Source organism: Euleptes europaea, chromosome 8, assembly GCF_029931775.1.
Source record: "Euleptes europaea isolate rEulEur1 chromosome 8, rEulEur1.hap1, whole genome shotgun sequence".
In the NCBI taxonomy this organism is placed as follows: domain Eukaryota; kingdom Metazoa; phylum Chordata; class Lepidosauria; order Squamata; family Sphaerodactylidae; genus Euleptes; species Euleptes europaea.
Window position 1 is genome coordinate 20,705,364 of NC_079319.1, and position 23,177 is coordinate 20,728,540.

The 23,177-nt window shown below is 44.7% G+C and overlaps 1 protein-coding gene across 1 annotated transcript in view; it reads left to right on the plus strand.

Annotated features, from left to right (window-relative positions):
* Positions 1-23,177, plus strand: part of NUDCD1 (NudC domain containing 1) — a 61,457-nt gene that overhangs the window by 7,757 nt on the left and 30,523 nt on the right. Inside the window, exons 3-5 of the mRNA XM_056854256.1 lie at positions 6,145-6,330; positions 13,624-13,807; positions 18,464-18,649. Of these exons, the coding sequence (XP_056710234.1) occupies positions 6,145-6,330; positions 13,624-13,807; positions 18,464-18,649 (556 nt within the window). The remainder of the gene's footprint in view (positions 1-6,144; positions 6,331-13,623; positions 13,808-18,463; positions 18,650-23,177) is intronic.

The following is a 23,177-nucleotide window of genomic DNA, read 5'->3' on the forward strand; positions in this document are numbered from 1 at the left end:
GTTTTCCTGCTGCCTTTAACTTTTCCTAGCATTATTGTCTTTTCCAGTGAGTCTTGTCTTCTCATAATGTCACCAAAATATAATAGCCTCAGTTTAGTCATTTTGGCTTCTAGGGACAGTTCAGGTTTGATTTGGTATAGAACCCACTTATTTGTCTTATTTTGGCATCCCACAATATCCATAAAACTCTGCTCTTAAGACCACAGTTCAAATGAATCAACTTTCTTCCTGTCAGCTTTCCTCACTGTCCAGCTTTCATACCCGTACATAGTAGTGGGGAATACTATGGTATGAATTATCTTGATCTTAGTCACCGTGACACATCCTTACAATTGAGAATCTTTTCTAGCTCCTTCATGGCTGCCCTTCCCAGTCTCAGTCTCCTGATTTTTTAGTTGCAGTCTCCATTTTGGTTGATGATGGAGCCAAGGAATAGAAAATCTTAAACAATTTCAATTTCCTCATCATTATACCAACAAAATAATTTTACCAATTGGTGATATTTATTGAAAAGTGTAAATGGCACAATTCCATATCATTGATAGTCCTACTGAATATGTATTGCATTTTTATGCTTGAATATGTCAAATTCCACTGACTGCATGAACTGGATTGTGCCTTGTCTGATTATATTTACTACGGTGCATAACAAACTTTGCACTATTCCGTAAGATTGATTGCACTATTGATTACAGGGGGCACCTTTTTACTAATCAAATATTGTACTTCTTGCAATAGCACTTATGAAGCTAATGGGCCATCAAATGAAATTAATTGCATGGCCCAGTGTTAATACAGCAGGGTTTCCCCCCCTAATTTGAAGACAAAGTTTAGACTGTAGGCATTCAGATTGCTCAGATAGGTTTGTAACATTCTTGTCATCTCTAATCTCCATTCAGATAGTCCCAGCAGGAAAAAGGATGGCGTGTGCTTTCATCTGTTTGCCGCTCTGTGTAATTTTGCATCTGCTTTGAAAGAAATGCCATTTTGCCTTGTCGCTATACGTTCTTGATCATATGCAGAATTTATGTATGCACTTCTCGGGTATTCTGGATCTTCTGAAAATACAGTATTTTTAAAAGAACAGATGCTTCAGATTTTGTGGGGGCAGATAGAGGGGCTGTCAGTGGCTGCTAATCGTGATGGGTATCTGTTCCCTCCAGTTCACTTCTTTATATCAGGTGTTGGGTGGGAGGATGCTGTTGCAGTCATCCTGCTTGCGGGCTTCCCAGGGGCTGCTGTGTAGTGTCCCAAAGAAGCAGTCAGGGCCCCCAAATTTAAATTAATAGCAGCATAAAAGAGAGGGGGGGTAGGGAGGCCAGTTTTAGTGAAAACCGTTGCTGTCCTCAACTATAGGCCTGGCAGAATATCTCTGTTTTACAGAAATCTTTAAGATCCTGCAGGGTTCTGGTCTACTTAGAAAGGGATTTCTACCAGGCCAGGGCGGAGAAAGCCCTGACTCTAGTTGAGGACAGCCAGACAAGTTGCTGCTGGGAAACATTAGCAGCGCCTGTGTTGTAATTCGGCATTGGTTGGGGGTGATATGTGGGGTGGAGGGGGCCGAAGTCATCTCTGGTGGCCTGTGGTGGCTCTTGGCAGCCCTGCGGGGAATGGATTCTGGAGGCTGTGGAATTGTAAGACTAAAGAGGTAATGGAGTGACGGTGGCTGAATTTCGCATTTGGGTTATAAGAACATAAGGCCATGATGGATCAGACCAAGGCCCATCAAATCCAGCAGTCTGTTCACACAGTGGCCAACCAGGTGCCTCTAGGAAGCCCCCAAACAAGACAAGAAGAAGAGTTGGTTTTTATATGCCGACTTTCTCTACCACTTAAGGGAGACTCAAACCGGCTTACAATCACCTTCCCTTCCCCTCCCCACAACAGACACCCTGTGAGGTAGGTGAAGCTGAGAGAATATGACTTGCTCAAGGTCACCCAGCTGGCTTTATGTGTAGGAGTGGGGAAACACATCCAGTTTACCAGATTAGCCCTCCGCCGCTCATGTGGAGGAGTGGGGAATCAAGCCCGGTTCTCCAGATCAGACTCCACCGCTCCAAACCACCACTCTTAACCACTACACCACGCTGGCTCTACACAACTGCAGCAGCATTGTCCTGCCTGTGTTCCGCAGCACCTAATATAATAGGCATACCCCTTGGATACTAGAGAGAACGAGTATGCATCATGACTAGTATCCATTTCTACTAGTAGCCATGAATAGCCCTCTCCTCCATGAACATGTCCACTCCCCTCTTAAAGCCTTCCAAGTTGGCAGCCACCACCACATCCTGGGGCAGGGAGTTCCACAGTTTGAACCCACCAGCCTTTTATTAAAAGTCCAGAGTCACAAGAAACTATCGATCCTGAAATACTGTCAGGCTGGTGTGGTGACGAACCAAAGGCAGTGAGGAAGAGAAATTTTTTTCCCCTTCAAGCATAGCGAGAGGCAATTAATACGGTTCTATGGCTCTCATGAGTAGGAATTAATAGTTGTTGAAAAGATTTCCACCTCCATCAGTATATAATAGAGGTGTATAGCAAGGCCAAAATACGCTGCTACTTCTTTTTTTTTTTTTACTGGGGAAAGTGAATGGAGTGGAAGTATTAAATTAATTGTTTCTGTGAACCTCTTTGTGGTCTGCTTTCAAAAGAAGATACCCCTGAAAGATGTTTCTTTTCCTTCACTTTGACCTTGTGCTGCTGCTGGCTGTGGGTGTGATAAGATTTGATCTTCCCCAGTTCTACTACAGACTCAGAAATTACTGATCCGAGCGATGTACGGCTCCCGATCTATCTGCAAGTGATTTCAACAAATGGGTCAGGAAGTCATTTTGAGAGTGTGTGTGTGTGTGAGAGAGAGAGAAAAACTAATAGTTTGTAGGCAGTGTTAAATGTTAGGAGCTGTTTCCTTGGAAACTGATGTTGAAAGACTCTGAAAAATGAGCACCGACTTAGGACAGCTAATATTTCGGGGACAGCGAAGACAGCTAATATTTCGGGGACAGCGAAGAAGTGGTTCGCAAACGAAATCAGCCTCCGGAGTCCAATCCGTAACCACAAATGCATTTTAAAAGTTGACAGTTGTTGTTCAGGTCCACTTGGAATTAAACACTTCCACAGACTTCAACTACTCATAACCCAGTTGGGTTCACATAGCGTAGCATTCAATTTCCAACAGTAGTGAGCCAGATGCTTTGGAGGCATACACCCGAGCAGGAAGGAAGCGACTCCCTTCAGCCAATGGAAACTAAAACAATATAAATAGATAACAGATTCCTTCTCCCTGATCTGAAGTGATTCCAAAGAAATAGCTGATGAAGAAGAAGAGTTGGTTTTTATATGCCGACTTTGGCCGTTACCGCACTAGGTACAGCGATGTATCAAGAGTTTGGAAATGTTATAAAAAAAATCTGTTCGCACTTTCAATGTATTCCCACCAATGTGTTAAGGGTTTGAAACTGTTATAAAAAATACTGCTCGCACTTTGTTTGGCCCCTTTAGCTGTGAAGACGTCTTCCAACCATTTTTTAGCCATGGCATCCAAAAACCCTTTTAAAGCGATGTTTTTTATAACATTTTCAAACTCTTGATACATCTCTGGGAATACCTAGTGCGGTAACAGCCTTTCTCTACCACTTAAGGGAGACTCAAACCGGCTTACAATCACCTTCCCTTCCCCTCCCCACAACAGACACCCCGTGAGGTAGGTGGGGCTGAAAGACCTCTAACAGAGCTGTAACTTGCCCAAGGTCACCCAGCTGGCTTTGTGTGTAGGAGTGGGGAAACCAACCCAATTCACCAAATCAGCCTCTGCCGCTCATGTGGAGGAGTGGGGGATCAAACCCGGTTCTCCAGATGAGAGTCCACCTGCTGACTTTTATATTCATAAACAGAGTGATCTTTGTGTTTTTTTGTTTTGTTTTTTGGTTTCTCTATCCTAGTAACCTCTGGGATCTCTTGAAATCCGTTCTGCTTGCAGCACCATCTAATCGAATTAAGTCTGCACTGCTTCCTGGTCTCCCGTATCTATTACCTGAAGCCCACATTGTATGTGGAAGTGGGCAGGCCCACGTTTAAAATCTCCAATCAAGAACCTCTTTGGTTGACTGTGGATCCCTCACTCAGCTTAACCTTCCTCACATATTTAGGTAGATAAAATGGAGGTGAGCAGCGTGTACAGAGCCTTGCACTTCCAATAAGAAGGGGAGATGGAAGTGTAATAGGTAGACTCCGAGCATTTTCATCATTCTTTAGAATGGCGGTTCCCAAACTGTGCTCCACAGAGTGCTTGGTGCTCTGCGAAACATCTAGTGCTCTGTGAAGACATTGGAAAGAAAAATACTACTGTCATTTGGTTTTGTTTATAGGTGCTAGGTGAAAATTAGTGCCCCGTGACAATTTTATCTCCTAAAAAGTGCTCCAAAGTTTGGGGACCGCTGCTGTAGAACATTTATTTTTTTCTGTCTCTCTCCCCCCCCCCCGCTTCTTTTTCTTTTTTTGTACCGGAAATCCAAACTTGGGGGAATCCAAACTTGTTCCATGCTTTGTGTTAGTTTGGTTGATTTTAATAAAAATGTATTACTCTTGATACCTGGGGGTGGGGTAAAGTGGGTTTTTTGGGAGGCTAAATAACATCAAGAAAACAAAAGTAATGACTACAGGAGAATTACACAACTTTAAGGTTGACAATGAGGAAATTGAAATTGTTCAAAACTTTCTATTCCTTGGCTCCACCATCAACCAAAAGGGAGACTGCAGCCAAGAAATCAGAAGGAGATTGAGACTGGGAAGGGCATCCATGACGGAGCTAGAAAAGATTTTAAAGTGTAAGGATGTGTCACTGGCCACCAAGACTAGATTAATTCATGCCATCGTATTCCCTATTACTAGGTACGGGTGTGAAAGCTGGACAGTGAAGAAAGCTGATAGGAAGAAAATAGATTCCTTTGAAATGTGGTGTTGGAGGAGAGTGTTACGGATTCCGTGGACTGCCAAAAAAACAAATCAGTGGGTTCTAGATCAAATCAAGCCTGAACTGACCCTAGAAGCTAAAATGACTAAACTGAGGCTGTCGTATTTTGGTCACGTCATGATACGACAAGAGTCACTGGAAAAGACAGTCATGCTAGGAAAAGTTGAGGGCAGCAGGAAAAGAGGAAGACCCAACAAGAGCTGGATTGACTCAATAAAGGAAGCCACAGCCTTCAATTTGCAGGATCTGAGCAAGGCTGTCAAAGACAGGACATTTTGGAGGACTTTCATTCATAGGGTCGCCATGAGTCGGAAGCGACTTGACGGCACTTAACACACACACAAATGCACATTTGTGGAGGGTGACATACCAATTTTGGGTGGGTTTTTCTTAATGTGAATGAGTGAGGAAAAGGATGTGCAATAAAGATGAATGGTACTCATTTTTTAAAAAAATAAAATGCTCTTCCTTCAGAGAAGAAGGGTGTTTTTCTTCCCTGCGCAAATTCAGACTCATATTGCTAATCTTAACAGCAGATAACACTGCAGATAACACTTGACATACAGAGTGTGTTGTCCAGCATTATCCCCTCCCCAAAGCATGTAGTTGAAAGGAGAGCAATTGAATGCAGATTGGTAGTAGCACCTATTTACAGACTGGCTTTGGCCTCTGGCCGTCCACTGTCATCAGGTTTCCAGTTTTGGGAGCTGAAACCTCTCCTGGATGTAGTGTCTAATAAATGTCCAGTGGTGCAGTCCTAAGCAAATTGCTTTCTTGATATGCTGTTGTCCCTTTTTTGTGTGTGTGGCAAAAATCTCCCCTGTGACTTCAATCCATATATTGCTCTTCTGAAGGGGGCCTGAATAGATATGAGCCATCCTCTCATGCAAAGACAGCAGTTCTCGTCCACTCATGCTCTGAACTGTCTACATACTGAACCAGTGTATAGATCTGGATCAATACAAATAAGACATCCTCCCCGATTCCCCTCATCCCCAAAAGCTTCGACCAAAAACTGCTGTTGATCGGTCGCCTCTGACAAAATGGTCTGCAGTGTGCAAAAGTTTAAGATATGAATCTGTTAAGTGCCATAGGACTCTATGTTTTTGCTGTTTCTATTTTCTATCTTATAACGATATCGGTGGGTTTTTTCCCCCGTCACTTTACAGGACACTGCTTTGAAAAAGCCGCGAGAAGTGTTTAGGCTTCCTGCAGACCTGACAGCTTGTGATAATCGGCTTTGTGCCTCGATGCATTTTGCGTCTTCCACCTGGGTGACCCTTTCCGATGGAACGGGGAGGCTGTATCTGCTCCGAACAGGCAAGCGTGGCGAAGGTGCCAGCGAAAAATGGGAAGTAAGTCTTGAAAAAAGGAACTGTTGGCGATAGAAGCTTAAGATGGATGTTTGAATGTGTTCTGCTTCTATCCCTCACCCCTTGAAGGTGCGTAGGATAAAACTGCCTCGCTGCTGCTTAATGCCTTCTGTGTTCTTAGCTGCCTGGAATTGCTTCTTGGGCTTTTACTGCACAACTATATATTTTTTTCTGATTCTACTAGAGTGCAGTCTAGAAAAATGCATCAATTTCACAGTTGCTCTTGATTTAAAAAAAATGTTGTAGTTTTACAGTGAAGAGTGCCAGACTAAGATCTGGGAGACCCAGATTTGAATCCCCACTTTTCCACAAAGGCTTGCTGGGTCAATCTCACACTCTCAGCCTAACCCTACCTCACAGGGTGGTTGTGAGGATAAAATGGAGGGGAGGAGATCGGTGTAAGCTGCTTCTGGGGAGTAAGGTGGGATATAAATGAAGTAAAGAAATAAAGTTAATAATAACGCATTTCGGGGCTCAAGAAATCCCGGTCACCGTGGCACCTAGAAATTTCATTATAGCACCTAGTATTTTCATCGTCATTTATTGTAAGTGCCTCTTGGTGATTCTCCAAAATACAAAATGTATTTAGGTGAAGGGTAGAGGTTAACATTGTTTTGCTGACAGCCACAGTTACCCCATATTTATGTATATATTGCAACATATTTGTGTTAGCTTTAAAAAAATGACAAGGAACTGTGAAGATTTTAGGGTTAGGTTTTACAGGAGCAATGACAAAGTAGGGTCATTAAAACAAAACCCTGAAAAATAAGCCCAGCTCCTAAATTTTATGGGATGTTTCATAAACCTGACGCAAATTTGTCAATTTGCTGTTGTGTTCGAACTGGCAAACTGTGGGTTTATGCTCATCATCTCCCCACCACTCATTCTCGGGTACAATGCGCCTTCGGACTGTGGTTTGTAATCCTGGTTCACTTAGTAGTGACAAGCTGGAGCTTCCCAGTTTATTTTTATCTATTTTTTAAAATTTCTAACCCGCCCTCCCCAACTGAAGCCATGCTCAGGATGGGTAACAACAGTAAAATTCCAGACACATATACATCTATTAAAACCTTTAAAACAATAAAATAACAATTTGCAAAACATTAAAACCATAGCGCACATCTTACAGCACCTGCTGTGTCAAACAGGCAGACAGGCCAACCCACGCCTAGCACAATTGTACTTAATAACAAAAAACTGGGGGTAGGGAGGCCAGCATTGATAACACCTGCAGCTGTCCTCAGTTATAGGTCTGGAATAGCTCTTGTCTTACTGGCCCTGCAGAGCTTCTTTAGGCCCTGCATAGCCCTGATGTTAAGGTAAAGGTCCCCTGTGCAAGCACCGGGTCATTCCTGACCCATGGGGTGACGTCACATCCCGACGTTTCCAAGGCAGACTTTGTTTGCGGGGTGGTTTGCCAGTGCCTTTCCCAGCCATCTCCCCTTTACCCCCAACAAGCTGGGTCCTCATTTTACCGACCTCGGAAAGATGGAAGGCTGAGTCAACCTTGAGCCGGCTACCTGAAACCGACTTCTGTCGGGATCGAACTCAGGTCGTGAGCAGAGCTTTTGACTGCAGTACTGCAGCTTAGACCAAGTATTCCACCAGGCCAAAAAGGTCCTGGCTCTCGTCGAGGACAGCCGCACACTCTTAGGGCCAACAGATTATCATCCATAGATCTTAATATCCTTTGGGGGTTGTACCTGGAGAGGCGGTCCCAAAGATGTATTTAGGAAGTCACTACCCTGACCTGGATGGCCCAGGCTAGCCCAATCTCGTCAGGTCTCAGAAGCTAAGCAGGGTCAGCCCTGGTTAGTCTTTGGATGGGAGACCACCAAAGAAGTCACGCAGAGGCTGGCAATGGTCAACCACCTCTCAACGTCTCTTGCCTGGGAACCCCTATGAGGTCACCATAAATTGACTGCAATTTGACAGCACTTTACACAAACTCAGCGGGTGTCGCTAATTATCGTGTGGCCCTGCAGATTCATTCATGTCACTCCAAATCACAGGGTTGGATCCAGACTAAATTGGCAGTTTCCACCAGTTTCCCCCTTCCCAATTCAGAACATACCCCTGCTGTTCCTTAGACTCTCCTGCCACCCCCCCCTGGGGGCAGCGTTTGGTGAAACTCAGGGGGCTACGGTGGGGGGGCGAGGCAGGCAAGTTTCATTCTGCTGCTGGAAAACTTAATCTGTGGTTTGGCCAATACACACATGAACCACACATGAAAGTGCCTTATTCTGAATCAGACCAGTGGTCCATCCAAGCCAGTATTGTCTGCTCTGACCGGCAGTGGCTCTCCAGGGTCTCAGGCAGAGGTCTTTCACATCACCTCCTATTTGACCCTTTTAACTGGAAATGCCGGGGATTGAACCTGGGACCTTCTGCATGCCAAGCAGATTCTTTGCCATTGAGCCACGGCCCTCCCATCTGAGCCATGTCTGTGTGTTAACAGGTTGAGGTGTGCTTTCAGTTTGAATGACAGGTTCAAGAAGAAATGGGGTCACGCCATTGCCTGGAAGTCTAATTTATAACAGGAACTGCGGAGGTTCCAGCTCTTAACATGCAGAAATAAAATCTTCTCACTCTGCTTGTACTTTTTGGGAGTGATTGACATAGAAACTGTTGTCTTTTTAATGTTGGTACCTAGTAGTAATTCCAGAGGGTTTTGTTTTGTTTTGTTTTTTGCCGTCAAGTCACATCTGACCCATGGCAACACCTGGTGTTTTCGAGGCAAGAGATGTCCAGGGGTGGTTTGCATTGCCTCTGGGTTACTCCCAGGTATTCCTTGGAGGTCTCACATCCAAATACTAGCCAGGGTCGAGGCTGAGTGTGTGTGACTGGCCCAAGGCCACCCAGCAAGCTTCCACAGCAAATGGAGATTCGAACCTTGGTTTCTCAGATCCTAGTCCAGGGGTCGGCAAACTCATTAGTCAAAAGAGCCAAATATCAACAGTACAACAATTGAGATTTCTTTTGAGAGCCAAATTTCTTAAACTTAAACTATATAGGTAGGTACACTGTTTATTAACTTAATAAACTTTAATTAAAGTTTTAAGTCTTAATTAAACTATAGGTACTGAATAAAACTTGATATCGTACTTAATAGTGATCTTATTTATTGGTAAAAATTAAATTGTAAGTCCCTGCCATTTCCCCCTCCCCGTCCGGAGTCCTCGTCTGGAGGCCTGGTCTACCCCCATAAAAGCCTATTGGTAGACCTGGCCTCCCATTGGGAGGCCAGGTCTACCCATTGGCTTTCTTGGCAGTAGACTTGGCCTCCGGAGGCCCTTAGAAGCCAATTGGTAGACCTGGCCTCTGAAGGGGGACTTTTTCCCCTCCTCGGAGTCCAGGTCTACCGCCAAGAAAGCCAGTGGGTAGACATGGCCTCCCAATGGGACTCAGCTGGAGGCCAGGTCTACCAAAGGAAGCCCGCCCCGCCCAACAGCTGATAGGCGGGGGGGCCAGGAACCACCGAGCCGCCCGCCCAGCAATCGCGTGGCTAGAGGGGAGGGGAGGCTTTAGCCTCCCAACCATTGAAGGCAAGGGAAAGGGAGACCCGGCCGTTCTCCACGGCGGGGAGGGGGGAGAGACAGCACGCCCGCTCTCTCTCTCTCAGGCGCGCCGGCTCCGCAGCCCAGCTGCCTGCGCAAGCGGGCGCAAGAGCAGGGGCTCCGAACCAAGTTCGGAGAGCCGCACTCAACGGGCCAAAGAGCCGCATGTGGCTCGGGAGCCGCAGTTTGCAGACCCCTGTCCTAATCCAACACTTTAACCACTGCACCACACTGGCTCTCAGCAAGAGTATACTCAAGGTGCAAATTGAGATGTGAAACTGGGTTGTTTAAACTGTAAAGACTTACGGAATACTCAAGGAAACGTGTCTCCCATTTTCTGAAGTTGTTACTGTTCTTTGAAATGCGCCTTTGCGTGCGGTGCTCTTAATTTAGCTGGTTCTCAAAATGTGAAATTTGATTTTGCTCACAAGTCGCTAGATCCACAGCTGAATTCCTAAGGAGAGTTAAATATTTAATACCCATGGTGGGAGGAAATTTGCAAACACTCCAACGTTAATTAGCTTTAGAAGGATGCTAATAATAGCATTACACCAACAGCATTTTTATGCACTGGAAAGTGGAATCCATTTTCCTTGCTTGATTTCCCAGTCGCCTAAGGTCCCTGAGCAAAATCTTCAGAAATCCCAAATGACAAAATTAGTCATTCTTCCGCAGCATAGGAATGCAACTCTTTTTTTTAATTCCTCATGTCATGGTAAAAGGCATAGTAGTCGTAGAAATACATATCATTTCTATAGTCCTTCAGAGTTTTCAAAGCATTTCACATACAATAGCTCACTAATCCTTACATAAGAAAGGCCATGCTGGATCAGACCAAGGCCCATCAAGTCCAGCAGTCTGTTCACACAGTGGCCAATCAGGTGCCTCTAGGAACCCCACAAACAAGATGACTACAGCATCATTATCCTGCCTGTGTTTCAAAGCACCTAATATAATAGACATGCTCCTCTGATCCTGGAGAGAATAGGTATGCATCATGACTAGTATCCATTTTTACTAGTAGCCACGAATAGCCCTCTCCTCCATGAACACGTCCACTCCCCTCTTAAAGCCTTCCAAGTTGGCAGCCATCACCACATCCTGGGGCAGGGAGTTCCACAGTTTAACTATGCATTGTGTGAAGAAATGCTTCCTTTTATCTGTTTTGAAGCTCTTACAGGGACTCTGTAAGGCAAGTCAACAATATCATCCCCATGTTGTAGATCAGAGTGCTGAATCTTAAATAGTGCCTTACTTAAGCCTGGTCCGTGAGTTCAGGGATGAGGCAAAACTTGCATTAGGGATTTCCTGGCTTCCAGTAGCTGCACCCAGGGTGCAACACTTACTCAATGGAAGTATGTGTGCTATGAAAGCAGAATAAAGTCCTTCCCAGAATACTTGGCTGCCTCCTTCTTTCTGGGCACACATAAAAATGCTGGTAAGGCCCGAACCTGTTTTTCACTCGAGAGATAATGACCCTGTTATACCCCGTCGCAAAGCCTCCCCCCTCATCTTGTTTCTGGGGCATGAAAACAGAGAGATGGCCTATGGGTACAGAGCCAGTGGTTTTGCAAGCTGCACTTTGCCCGCTCTTTTGTTGGACAGGTAGAAGAACCTGACAGAACTAGACAATTTATGAAATTAAAAGGCACTAGGATTGATAATACTTCTTCATTTTTCAAGGTGCAATTCCTGGAAGGGGGTGGGGGAGAGAAATCTCTTGAGTGCCGATAAGTCCTCATTGAGTTAATGAGGTGCCTCCTCCTATAATCGTGGTAAAAAAGTAAAGGTAGTCCCCCTGTTCAAGCACCGGGTCATTACTCACCCATGGGGTGACGTCACATCTCAATGTTTACTAGGCAGACTATGTTTATGGGGTGGTTTGCCATTGCCTTCCCCGGTCATCTACACTGTACCCCCAGCAAGCTGGGGACTCATTTTGCCGACCTCGGAAGGATGGAAGGCTGAGTCAACCTTGAGCCGGCTACCTGAAACCGTCTTCCATCAAGATCGAACTCAGGTCATGACAGAGCTTTTGACTGCAGTACTGCAGCTTACCACTCTGCGCCCCGGGGCTCTCTGCAGGGTAGATTTGATTTTAATCAAATCTATTTAAATCACGATTTAAATCACTAGTCAGTAAGACTAGATTTTCGCGATTTAAATCACTAGTGAGTATGACTATATTTAAATCATGGTTTTCTACCTAAACATCACTTCTTATGATATTGCTTCATTTGGGCCACCAGGCCTTGCATTTCTTTGCTGCAGTGTTTGCATTTTGCACACATGCCTGCCTTACCCATAGGTAGAGGAACTTCATTAAGATATTCCCAAACTGGGTCTCTTTTACGGCCTGCTGCCATTATAGGTTTTCTCCTCCAGGGAGAGAATATTGTGATAAATCTCAGGCTATACACACAAATGTAATGGAATCTCAGAGGGGCTATATCTCCCAGCAGCCCTGGCTTTGGAGAGGCTGGCCTGCCTTTTTCTAGAGGGGAGGAGGAGAGATATGGTTGGTGGGCCTAGGCTGGAACAGGCTTGCAGAAAGAACAGGCTGAGGAGGAACAGGCTGGTGGAAAGCTGGAAAAGGGGGACCAAGGACTGGAGCAGAGAACTTCGAGGATTCCTGCTGCAGGACTGAAGTTCCAGGTAGAGACTTTATTGTTTGGACAATGTCAGGCGAACCCTGGGAAGAAGGGCCTGGAACCAGTGAACTCTTATTAGTTGACTGACAAGCACTTCAAGGTCTTCCCGAGGACTTACAGATCCCAGTTACTATTTCCACCACCACCACCACCCCTTTGGATTTGCTTTTACATTCAAGTGCCTATTCTGTACAGTTAAGTGTTAGTGCAGTTGTTGGAACCCAGTGGGATTGGGAAGAGGTTGCCTGCCCTGAAGTGCCTTCAGCACTTGCCTCAAGTATGAGTTGCACAGACATGCAAGTGACTTGCGCAATTATTACACAAAGATCCCAAGACTTGTGGAGTATTCTGCTCACAAGGTTGCACTTTCATTTTTACTGCTTCACACTTAGCTACTTGTGCAGATCTATTCCACTCCAAATAATCTATTCATTGAACCTCTTGGAACTTAGCATTTAAGAGATAAGGGGTTGATTCTGTGTATGTAAATTTGCAAAGGAACAATGGGATTAAGGTTTTTTCCTCAACTCTGTATGTTTATTTTAGAACATTTTTTCCTGTGAAGAAAAGGCATATTATCTCTGCAGACACAAATTCACACTTTTGAGAACTGCAAAAACAAGCATCTGTGATAATATCTTCTTGTTAGAAAAACTACCCCAAATAATCTTACAGAAACCTCTGGAAGAGCATGATATTGTGAATGGATTAATGGAATTCATTTACCAAAAAATTTAAACATTGCATAAATATAAAGCCTCATGCTACATAATTAAAAACAAATCCTTATTTCCTGATGAATAGCCTTTGGACTATAATGTAACTTAAATAGAAAACTATCTTTAGAAAGATTTTGTCTCCAAAAGCATTTTATTTTTAAAAATCCAATTTAAATTTTAAAAATCCATTTTTTTTATTTAAAAAAAATCATTTTTTATCCACCCTGGCTCTCTTTAATCTGGTGTCATCCCATAATCCTGACCCTGTTTGTTCTGTTTAATCTAGAGTGGACACTTGGGCATTCAGAAAGCATCACTGTAGCTGACGTGGCTCCATCTCTCTTTCAGATATTATTCAATGAAGAGTTCGGAAGTCCCTTTGTTGTAGTCCACAGCGTCTCCTGTGTGACATCCGATTCACATTCCATAAGTGTGCTACTCCTGCGAGTGGAGAAAGATGAATTGGACGTGCAAGGCAGTGGCTTCCATGTTTCATTGGAGTGGGTTACAATTAGTAAAGCTGCTAAAGAGGGTGAGTAATCTGATTTTTCTTCTACTTAACGCGAAAGCGATGCTATGATAACTGTTTTTTTAACTGCTGGTGCCATTCTAGTTCTGAAGTTGCCCTTCCAGTTTTATGGTGAAGGGTCTTTTCTTTTCAGCAGTGAAAAGAAAGACGTGTGCATTCTGAGATTCTTGCACCTTGCTAGAACCTTGAGGAGAGGCAGCAGTCCAAAGCATAACCAATTCGGAAGCCTTACGGAAAGTGGTCCTTACTTCCGAGAACGTGCTGTTAAGAAGAGGCCAGGTGCCATGAAAACGTGACTGCTGTGTGGATGTGCCTCATCGGAATTTCTCAAGAGTAGCCACACCCAAGGTTGCAATGTGCATGCACGCGATGATGTGCTGGAAACGAACCTTGAAGTGTAACCACAGGTTTGTCACCTAAACATCAGGCTCTGCATAACCTTCTCCCCTTTTCCCATTGTATATGAATCATAAAAAAGTAGAGTTGGAAGGGACCTCCAGGATCATCTAGTCCCATCCCCTGCACAATGCAGGAAATTCACAACGGCCTTCCTCCACTCCCCCAGTGACCCCTGCTACATGCCCATAAACTGGCAAAACAAACAAAAAAACAACCTCTAGGATCCCTGGCTAATCTGGCCTGGAGGAAAATTGCTTTTTGAACCCAAAGTGGTGATGCATGCAAGAAAGGGCCATGAGAGCCGAGCACTGACTCAACCCTTCTTGCCCTCCGTCTCACGATCTGCCTAAGTTCACCAAATTTGCATTGCTGTCAGACCATGATACGAGTTGTCCTATGATATGAGTTGTCCTGGTTGGAGGGTTCTCCCACCACCCTATTTGACAAGAGGGGAGGGGTGTGGCTCAGTGGTAGAGCATCTGCTTGGTATGCAGAAGGTTCCAGGTTCAGTCCCTGGCATCTTCAGTTAAAGGGACCGGGCAAATAGGTGATGTGAAAGACCTCTGCCTGAAACCCTGGAGAGCCGTTGCTGATTTGAGTAGACAGTACTGACTTTGATGGACCAAGGGTCTGGTTCAGTATAAGGCAGCTTCACCTGTTCAAAATGCTCCCTGCAGGGGCAGGGAACTTCTCAGCAGCAGCGCTGAGTGATGGAGAACAAACTTGCTCAGTGGCATTTCCATGTTTGCAGCATAAAGAGTTGGTTTATTATGAGGTGTTCCAACCGGCTTCGCTAGAATAATTTCTGTTTATTAAAATATTTATCCCCTTCCACTTAGCTCAAGGAGGACAAAAATGTTCATCCAACTTAAATTGAAATAAGCTTGTAATAACTTACATGTCTTAGCAGCTGGTAAAGGATAGAGAGTAAAACAACATTGTTGTTTTTATAAAAAAGATAACATTGCATTGTAAGGTTGGGAGGCTTGGGAAATAACAATTTACATCACGTTGGGGTGTCTGAGATGATAAAACCAAAGGTGCACATGAGTAAAATTGTTTTTTGTGTTTCTCACCTTAGTCAGTATATCTTTTTCCAGCGCCTCGGCTTGTAAATTGTGAGATCCAGAATCTGACACCGGGGAGCATGGGGGATTTAGAGAAATTGTGTTTCAGCTTTTCTGTCTTCAGGGCAAATCAATAATCCACCTCTACCCAAGTGGTGTGTGTGTGTGGTATCTTCGTGTGGTGGACACTATTCACTTTTTTGACGTTCTTCTTTTCCTCTTTTTAAGATTTCTGTTTCTAAATTTTTAATACCTCTCTGGGCACACTCCTGTGTACACTTACTTGGGAGTAAACATGCATAGGCTTGGGCTGGATAACTGTTGGCATACTCCTTTTCTGTTACTATTGCTCCCTTTTCTTCCATTTTCATGTAAATGCTTTCAAAATTAAAGCACTTGCAATACCTTACAGAAATGGAAGGACAGTATTTGTATATCTTAATGTTCTTTACGCAACTTTCTAGTCTTTAACGTCTGTTCAGAGAGAGAAGGAAATTGTCTTTGAAAGTGATACAGGCGCTGGACAATCAGTGCTGTGCAAATCCAGTTTCTAATGAAGACTGGAAGAACTGGACCCTCTCTTCCCCACTCCCACACCAGACAAGAAGGCTGCATGTGTGCCTAAATAGCCGTGGGTCTGCTTCATGCCCACAGCTGAAGCTGTGCATCTTCGCACGTAAGAGCCCTACTGTATCTGACCAGGGAGCCATCTAGTCCAACATCCTGTTTCACACTGTGGCTGGCCAGTTGCCCTGGAGGGCCAACATACACAGGCCAAAGAGGTTGAGGCAGTCCCCTGTACTAAAAATCAGCATTGCCTTTCTCTATTTACATTCCTGCGTTCACCAGCCCTGAGCTTTGGTGACTAATGTGTTAGCACCTAATTTTATATGTTTTCTTAGGGGCTTTAGAACACAGCGTTGCTGGTGCCTTTTACTTTTAAAAAACGTTTTTGAGGCTTCTTCTAATTACAAAATACAAAGAGAAAAACGTAAAAGGGGAAAAGCTGATAAGTAGCTAGAAGCCTAAATTTGAAAAAAGTCTATTTAGAGGCAGCAAAAGGAATTTGTAATGTTATGTGTGTGTGTGTGTTAAGTGCTGTCAATTTGCTTCCGACTCATGGCAACCCTATGAATGAAAGTCCTCCATAATGTCCTATCTACCAGGATATTTAATGTGCAGCTGCTCCAGCCTAAGAAAACATAAAGTGAAGTGGCTGTGCATGGACTTATTGTCATAGGAAAACAATTGCTTCAATCGTACTTTGTCGCTAAAGCTCTAGCTCTTTCTGTTTCATCTTTTAAAAACCTTATTTTTTCACTTGAAGTTCTCTAGCCTTAAAACTTTCAAGGAGGGAGAAGCAAGATTCAGAATAACAGTTTATGGATTCAAGCTTTGAACTGGAGTCCCAGGCATCTGGGAAGGCAATCCAGAAGATATATCCCAAAGGGGAAACATGCGAGGCACTTATTTGTGTCAGGACAGGAAGTTCATGGCAACACAAGTTTGGGTAGCTTCGAGGGAACTTGCTTGTACTTCCACATACATGTCCACCCAAAGCACAGTGGGAGCCCACAGGAACTTTCAGGGCATGCTAAGGACCTGCCAGCGTGGTGTGGTGGTTAAGAGAGGTGGACTCTTATCTGGAGAACTGGGTTCGAATCCCCGCTCCTCCACATGAAGCCTGCGGGGTGACCGTGGGCCAGTCACAGTTCTCTCTGAACTCTCTCAGCCCACAGAGAGGAGAAGAAGAAGAGTTGGTTTTTATATGTCTATTTTCTCTACTTTTTAAGGAGGATCAAACCGGCTTACAATCTCCTTCCTCTCCCCACAACAGACACCCTGAGAGGTAGGTGGGGCTGAGAGAGCTCTAAGAGAGCTGTGACTAGCCCAAGGTCACCCAGCTGGCTTCATGTGTAGGCATGGGGAAACCAACCTGGTTCACCAGATTAGCCTCCACCACTTTTAACCACTACACCATGCTGGCAAACCACCTCTGAATGTCTCTTGCTTTGAAAACTGTCAGGCCTTGCTCTCTAACAGGAGTAAAGGCTGTTGACCTGAGTTAGGCCAGTGTTTGGCTATGTGTCAAATCTTCGGTTCTCATGCCTGTAAACTCTGTGTATAGTTTCCCCCGTCCTGTTTTCCCCCTGCTCTGCGGATGCTGGGCCGCTGTTTAGTCTTTCTCCCTGGGAACTGCTTATCTCGGGACTGCTTGCTCATGTTTACTCCCAAAACCTGCATTGCTTTTAAACATGTAACCTACCAAAGTTTTCTCATTACAAGCCTTACCTGTTTGTAGACAGACAGTTCTTTAATCTGTCCTGTTGCTCCTAATAAAGTATCACTGCTTCAGAGCTATCTGCCTGGATGAGTTTGCTTATGGGATGCTAGGGACAGACACCTGTTCCTGACAAAAACTACAGGGTTGCCATAAGTTAGCTGTGACTTGATGTCTCTCTTTCTCTCACGCATGCACACAAGGAACCACACTCGAGGTATATGGAAGAGAGTACCTCTCAATCAAAACACGATATGGACACAGATTCTGGCTCCAGTTATAAGGCTAGAAGCTTGAACAGAAAGAAGATCCCCTTTCCCAGGCTTGGGGAAAGGCAAGGGAATCCAGCTCAGCCAACAGCCATGCTTCCTGATTGGCCGAGGGGGGAGACAGAAGGAGTTTGTAGGTCCTGGGAAGGTCTCCAGATCAGGAAAACGGGAGGCTGCTGAGCAGAGAAGGGTTTGCTCATGGCAATCACCTCATCAAGCTGGGATTTGGAACAGGAATTCCAGCTAGCCTGTATAGGGTCAAGGTGACTAAAGAACTTTTTAAAGTTGTGAATGCTAATGTGAGTCTAGGTCCTTTCCAGCAGGAATGGTGAGGCAGCATATTATTGTTTGCTGTCAAAATATACCGTTTCACCCTGGGACCCCAGCTGGCATAATACTAGTTTCCTTTTCACTACCTGGGGATTCCCTTACAACCTGGTGAAACTGATACTAAAATCCAGCTAGATGGAGCATTTTTCAAGACATCTGCTCAGAGCTTGGTGTTCCTTGACTTTGGTTGTTACAGGCAGGATGAGCTGGGAGAGCACTGCATTAAACGTGATCTTTTTTGTTCGCCAAATATTCCCTTTTTGTTTTGAAGACAAACTTGAACGAATTAATACCGTGTTCTTCTTTTCGCTAGGTGTCCAAGAGTATGAGGTTTCTAAGCGTTGGGTTCTTCAAGGAAAGTCGGTTCCTCATTACGCAGCCATAGAGCCCAGCGGCGAAGGTCTGATGGTCGTCTCTTACAAACCCTTCGCATTTATAAAGCAGAACTGTGAGAACAAACATGAGGAAAACGGAAAGGGGAAGGAGGAAGAAAAAAAAGGTAACCCTGGGCTTCTGATCATATATGTTTGACTTACAGCCCATTTTGTCTTCAACGTTCAGTAAAAAGCTGATAGGAAGAAAGTAGATTCCTTTGAAATGTGGTGTTGGAGAAGAGTGTTGTGGATACCGTGGACTGTCAAAAGAACAAATCAGTGGGTTACAGATCAAATCAAGCCTGAACCGACCCTAGAAGCTAAAATGACTAAACTGAGGCTATTGTACTTTGGTGACATTATGAGAAGACAAAAGTCAATGGAAAAGACAATCACGCTAGGAAAAGTTGAAGGCAGCAAGAAAAGAGGAAAGCCCAACAAGAGATGCATTGACTCAATAAAGGAAGCCATGGCCCTCAGTTTGCAAGACCTGAGCAAAGCTGTTAAAGATAGGACACTTTGGAGGACATTGATTCATAGGGTCGCCATGAGTCACAAGTAACTTGATGGCACTTAACAAACACACACAGGTTTCAGGTTATGCATGAATAATGACTACTAGGTCAGTCCTATCCTGACCTGGATGGCCCAGGCTAGCCCACGCTCAGCCAATCTCAGAAGCTAAGCAGGGCTGGCCCTGATTAGTACTTAGATGGGAGACCGCCTAGGAAGTCCAGAGTTGCTATGCAGAGGCAGGCAATGGCAAACCACCTCTGTCTCTTGCCTTAAGAACCCTGCAGTGTCGCCATAAGTCAGCTGTGACTTGATGGCCTTTTCCACCACCACCAACAGCTCAGTCTTGGAGAAATGACCACCTTAGTAGGTGTAATCGGTAGAAGACATCCTTAACTACTGCTGGAACTGTAATCTTCTAAGGAACAGAGATTAATCCAGGAGAACCTGAGACCTGAGTGATGACACCACAGTTCCTTTTTTCTATTCATAGAATCATAGAGTTGGAAGGGGCCATACAGGCCATCTAGTCCAGCCCCCTGCTTAGTGGAGGATCAGCCTAGAGCATCCCTGACAAGTGTTTGTCCAGCCTCTGCTTAAAGACTGCCAGTGACGGGGAGCTCACCACCTCCCTAGGTAGCCGATTCCACTGTCGAACAACTCGTACTGTAAAAAACCTTTTCCCTAATATCCAGCTGGTACCTTTCTGCCCACAATTTAAACCCATTATTGCGAGTCCTATCCTCTGCAGCCAACAGGAACAGCTCCCTGCCCTCCTCTAAGTGTGTGTTAAGTGCCTTCAAGTCACTTCCGACTCATGGCAACCCTATGAATGAAAGTCCTCCAAAATGTCCTATCTTTGACAGCCTTGCTAGATCTTGCAAATTGGAGGCTGTGGCATCCTTTATTGAGTCAGTCCATCTCTTGTTGGGTCTTCCTCTTTTCCTGCTGCCCTCAACTTTTCCTCTAAGTGACAGCCCTTCAAGTGCTTAAAGAGACCAATCGTGTCCCCCCTCAACCTCCTCTCCTCCAGACTGAACATTCCCAACTCCCTCAGCCTCTCCTCACAGGGCTTGGCATTGTACTGATGTAAGTGTACCAATGTATTGTACCAATGCAAGCGTGTTTAATCATTATCAGTGCCTTCTGATCTGTAGACTAAAACATAGATAACTGTTGATGACTAAATATGAAATGTCTACAATTCGCACGGTTCACTGCCAGTTTGCAAACTGTTTCTTCCAGTGCGAACCTTTGCGGAGCTGCTATAGTCAAATCTAATTAAAATCAAACTTAAACTGGAATAATTCTGCATAGGATTGCACTAATTCAGGTGCTTTCCTCCTGGGAAAGCGGAGGTGGGATTGCCTCTGAAAACAGCAGCAAGGATACTCGGTTCTCGTAGGTTATCCGGGCTGTGTAACCGTGGTCTTGGTATTTTCTTTCCCGACGTTTCGCCAGCAGCTGTGGCCGGCATCTTCAGAGGAGTAACACCTTCGACAATATTTTTAGCAGCAAGGATACATTTGTGAACTTCCTTTGAGATGCAATCAGTTTAGACAAAAAGTAACTCCTGTTTAATTCACCATTAGCTCATGCTAGGGTATGTAGAAGAAGAAGAAGAGTTGGTTTTTATATGCCGACTTTCTCTACCACTTCAGGAAGAATCAAACCGGCTTACAATCACCTTCCCCTCCCCACAACAGACACCCTGTGGGGTAGGTGAGGCTGAGAGGGTGTGACTAGCCCAAGGTCATCCAGCTGGCTTCATGTGCAGGAGTGGGGAAACCAACCCAGTTCACCAGATTAGCCTCCGCCGCTCATGTGGAGGAGTAGGGAATCAAACCCGGTTCTCCAGATCAGAGTCCACTGCTCAAAACCACCACTCTTAACCACTGCACCACGCTGGCTGTCAGTGCTGAGAAGAAAGTCCATCTTCTCTTTGTGTGCCATATGACATTAATCTGTCTGCTTGTAAAGGGTAAAATGTAAAGGAATTAGTTATTCTTCAAACACTGTGACTCCACTAGGTATATTGTCTCAGGGATGAGACCCCAGGGACTGATCCTTTCTGTATGATACGGAAACGTGTCCTCAAAGAGGGACTGTTCTGAAAGTCACCCTTAGAATCATAGAATCGTAGAGTTGGAAGGGACCACCAGGGTCATCTAGTCCAACCCCCTGCACAATGCAGGGAATTCACAACTACCTCCCCCACACACACACCGGTGACCCCTACATGCCTAGAAGATGGCCAAGATGCCCTCCCTCTCAAGATCTGCCTAACGTCATAGAATCAGCATTGCTGACAGATGGCCATCTAGCCTCTTCTTAAAAACCTCCAGGAAAGGAGCACATACCACCTCCCGAGGAAGCCTGTTCCACTGAGGAACCACTCTAACTGTTAGAAAATTCTTCCTAATGTCTAGACGGAAATTCTTTTGATTTAATTTCAACCCGTTGGTTCTAGTCCGACCTTCTGGGACAACAGAAGACAACTTGGCACCCTCCTCTATATGACAGCCCTTCAAGTACTTTCACCCTTGTGAAAGTCACCCTTGCAAAAGTCAAATGCATGGTCCTGACACTATCTAGCGAAGTAGCTTGTGCGCTCAGTAAAGTTTGATGTTTTTCGTCTGTTTCTACCCCCCCCCCCCTTCAATGATTTGAATGCAGTATGTCAAGCTTATTTCAGCTAATTGTCAGCATGAGGCTTTGCTTGAAAGGCCGCATAGCTTGATGGCCTTTACCTGAGGCTGTGTGGCAGCCTCACTCGGGTAACGCCTCGAGACATAAACCGACAGCCTGCCGAGGTTAGCAGAAACCGCTTGCCCTCTCCACGCGCGTAGCGTTTCACATCATTGATTCTATGAAGTGTTGACTTCTGAAGCCGCAGGGGGTGATCGGGATGCTGGGCGTGATGACACGACAGGCTAATCCGTCAGAGTAAATCCGGGATTTGTGTTTAAAGCCTTCCCTCTCTGAAGAAACCTTATACTCGTTCTTAGACATGTTGGCCGTGTTTAGATTCTGACAATTGGCCTGAATCCAGCCGCTCCATCCAGTCAAGTCAGAAGCCTTCCTCTGACTTAAGGGCTTCTTCCGCCAGAGGACAAGCCACTTAAGTTGGTGAAAAGCTCCCTAGGTGAGAGAGAGGCTTCAGCTCTGATGGAACAAAATGGGAGAATACGGGTGACTTCCCCCCCCCTCGAATTTATATTGAAGGAACAACCCCATGGATATTACAGTGGCTGTTAACCTTTTTAACAAGCGCTTCAACAGTAAGATCTCAAGCACGAAATAATAGTTACATTGTGGAACTCCCTGCCACAGGATGTGATGATGGCTGCCAACTTATCTGCACACAAAATATACGAGAGACTTATACAATTCAGACAGCTATGCAACATGCAAATGAGGGAAGGATGCCTCTTCCAACCCTCCTGTTTTTCAGACAGCTTGGATTTGACGTCTGCAAATGGGCTGCCATTCACACAAACGAAAAGGAGGCACGGGAAAGGAAGTCATATCTGCACACAAAATATACGAGAGACTTATACTAACCAGTACTACAACAACAACCCAATATACCAGTTGTTTGAATAATTGAGAATAAACTTTACAACATAATCACTTACCTGGTTGGGTTTCGAACTGTTTGTTTTTGCATTTGTTTACGTCATTTATTTCTATATATGTGTGCAGACTTAAGAAAAGGTTTTAACTAACCACTGATGAAGGCCCTAGAGGCCGAAACGCGTTTGGGTTTGTGGTTATAGATATCAACCTAAGTTTTGCCATTGTGCTATTTTAATGCTTTTAAAAATTTTAAATTTTGCATAGCGCTTCTAATAAATTATATTTGTAATATTTCTACATAGACTTATATAAATCTTCCTCTCACCCAACCTCGGATACCCAGTTAACTGCTTGTATAACATAGTGAGTAAAATAACTGGTAATAGAGCAAATCCTCTATCGGTGTTAATTCGTTTGAGATCAGGATGTAGCACAGCAGCACATGCAGAGTCCCAGCTCCAAAGCCTTTCATCTCTGGTTTAAAAAAAGATCTTGAGTAGCAGATGATGGGAAAGACCTTTCTCCGCCCACGATGTTCAAGAGCTACTGCTGGTTATAAGA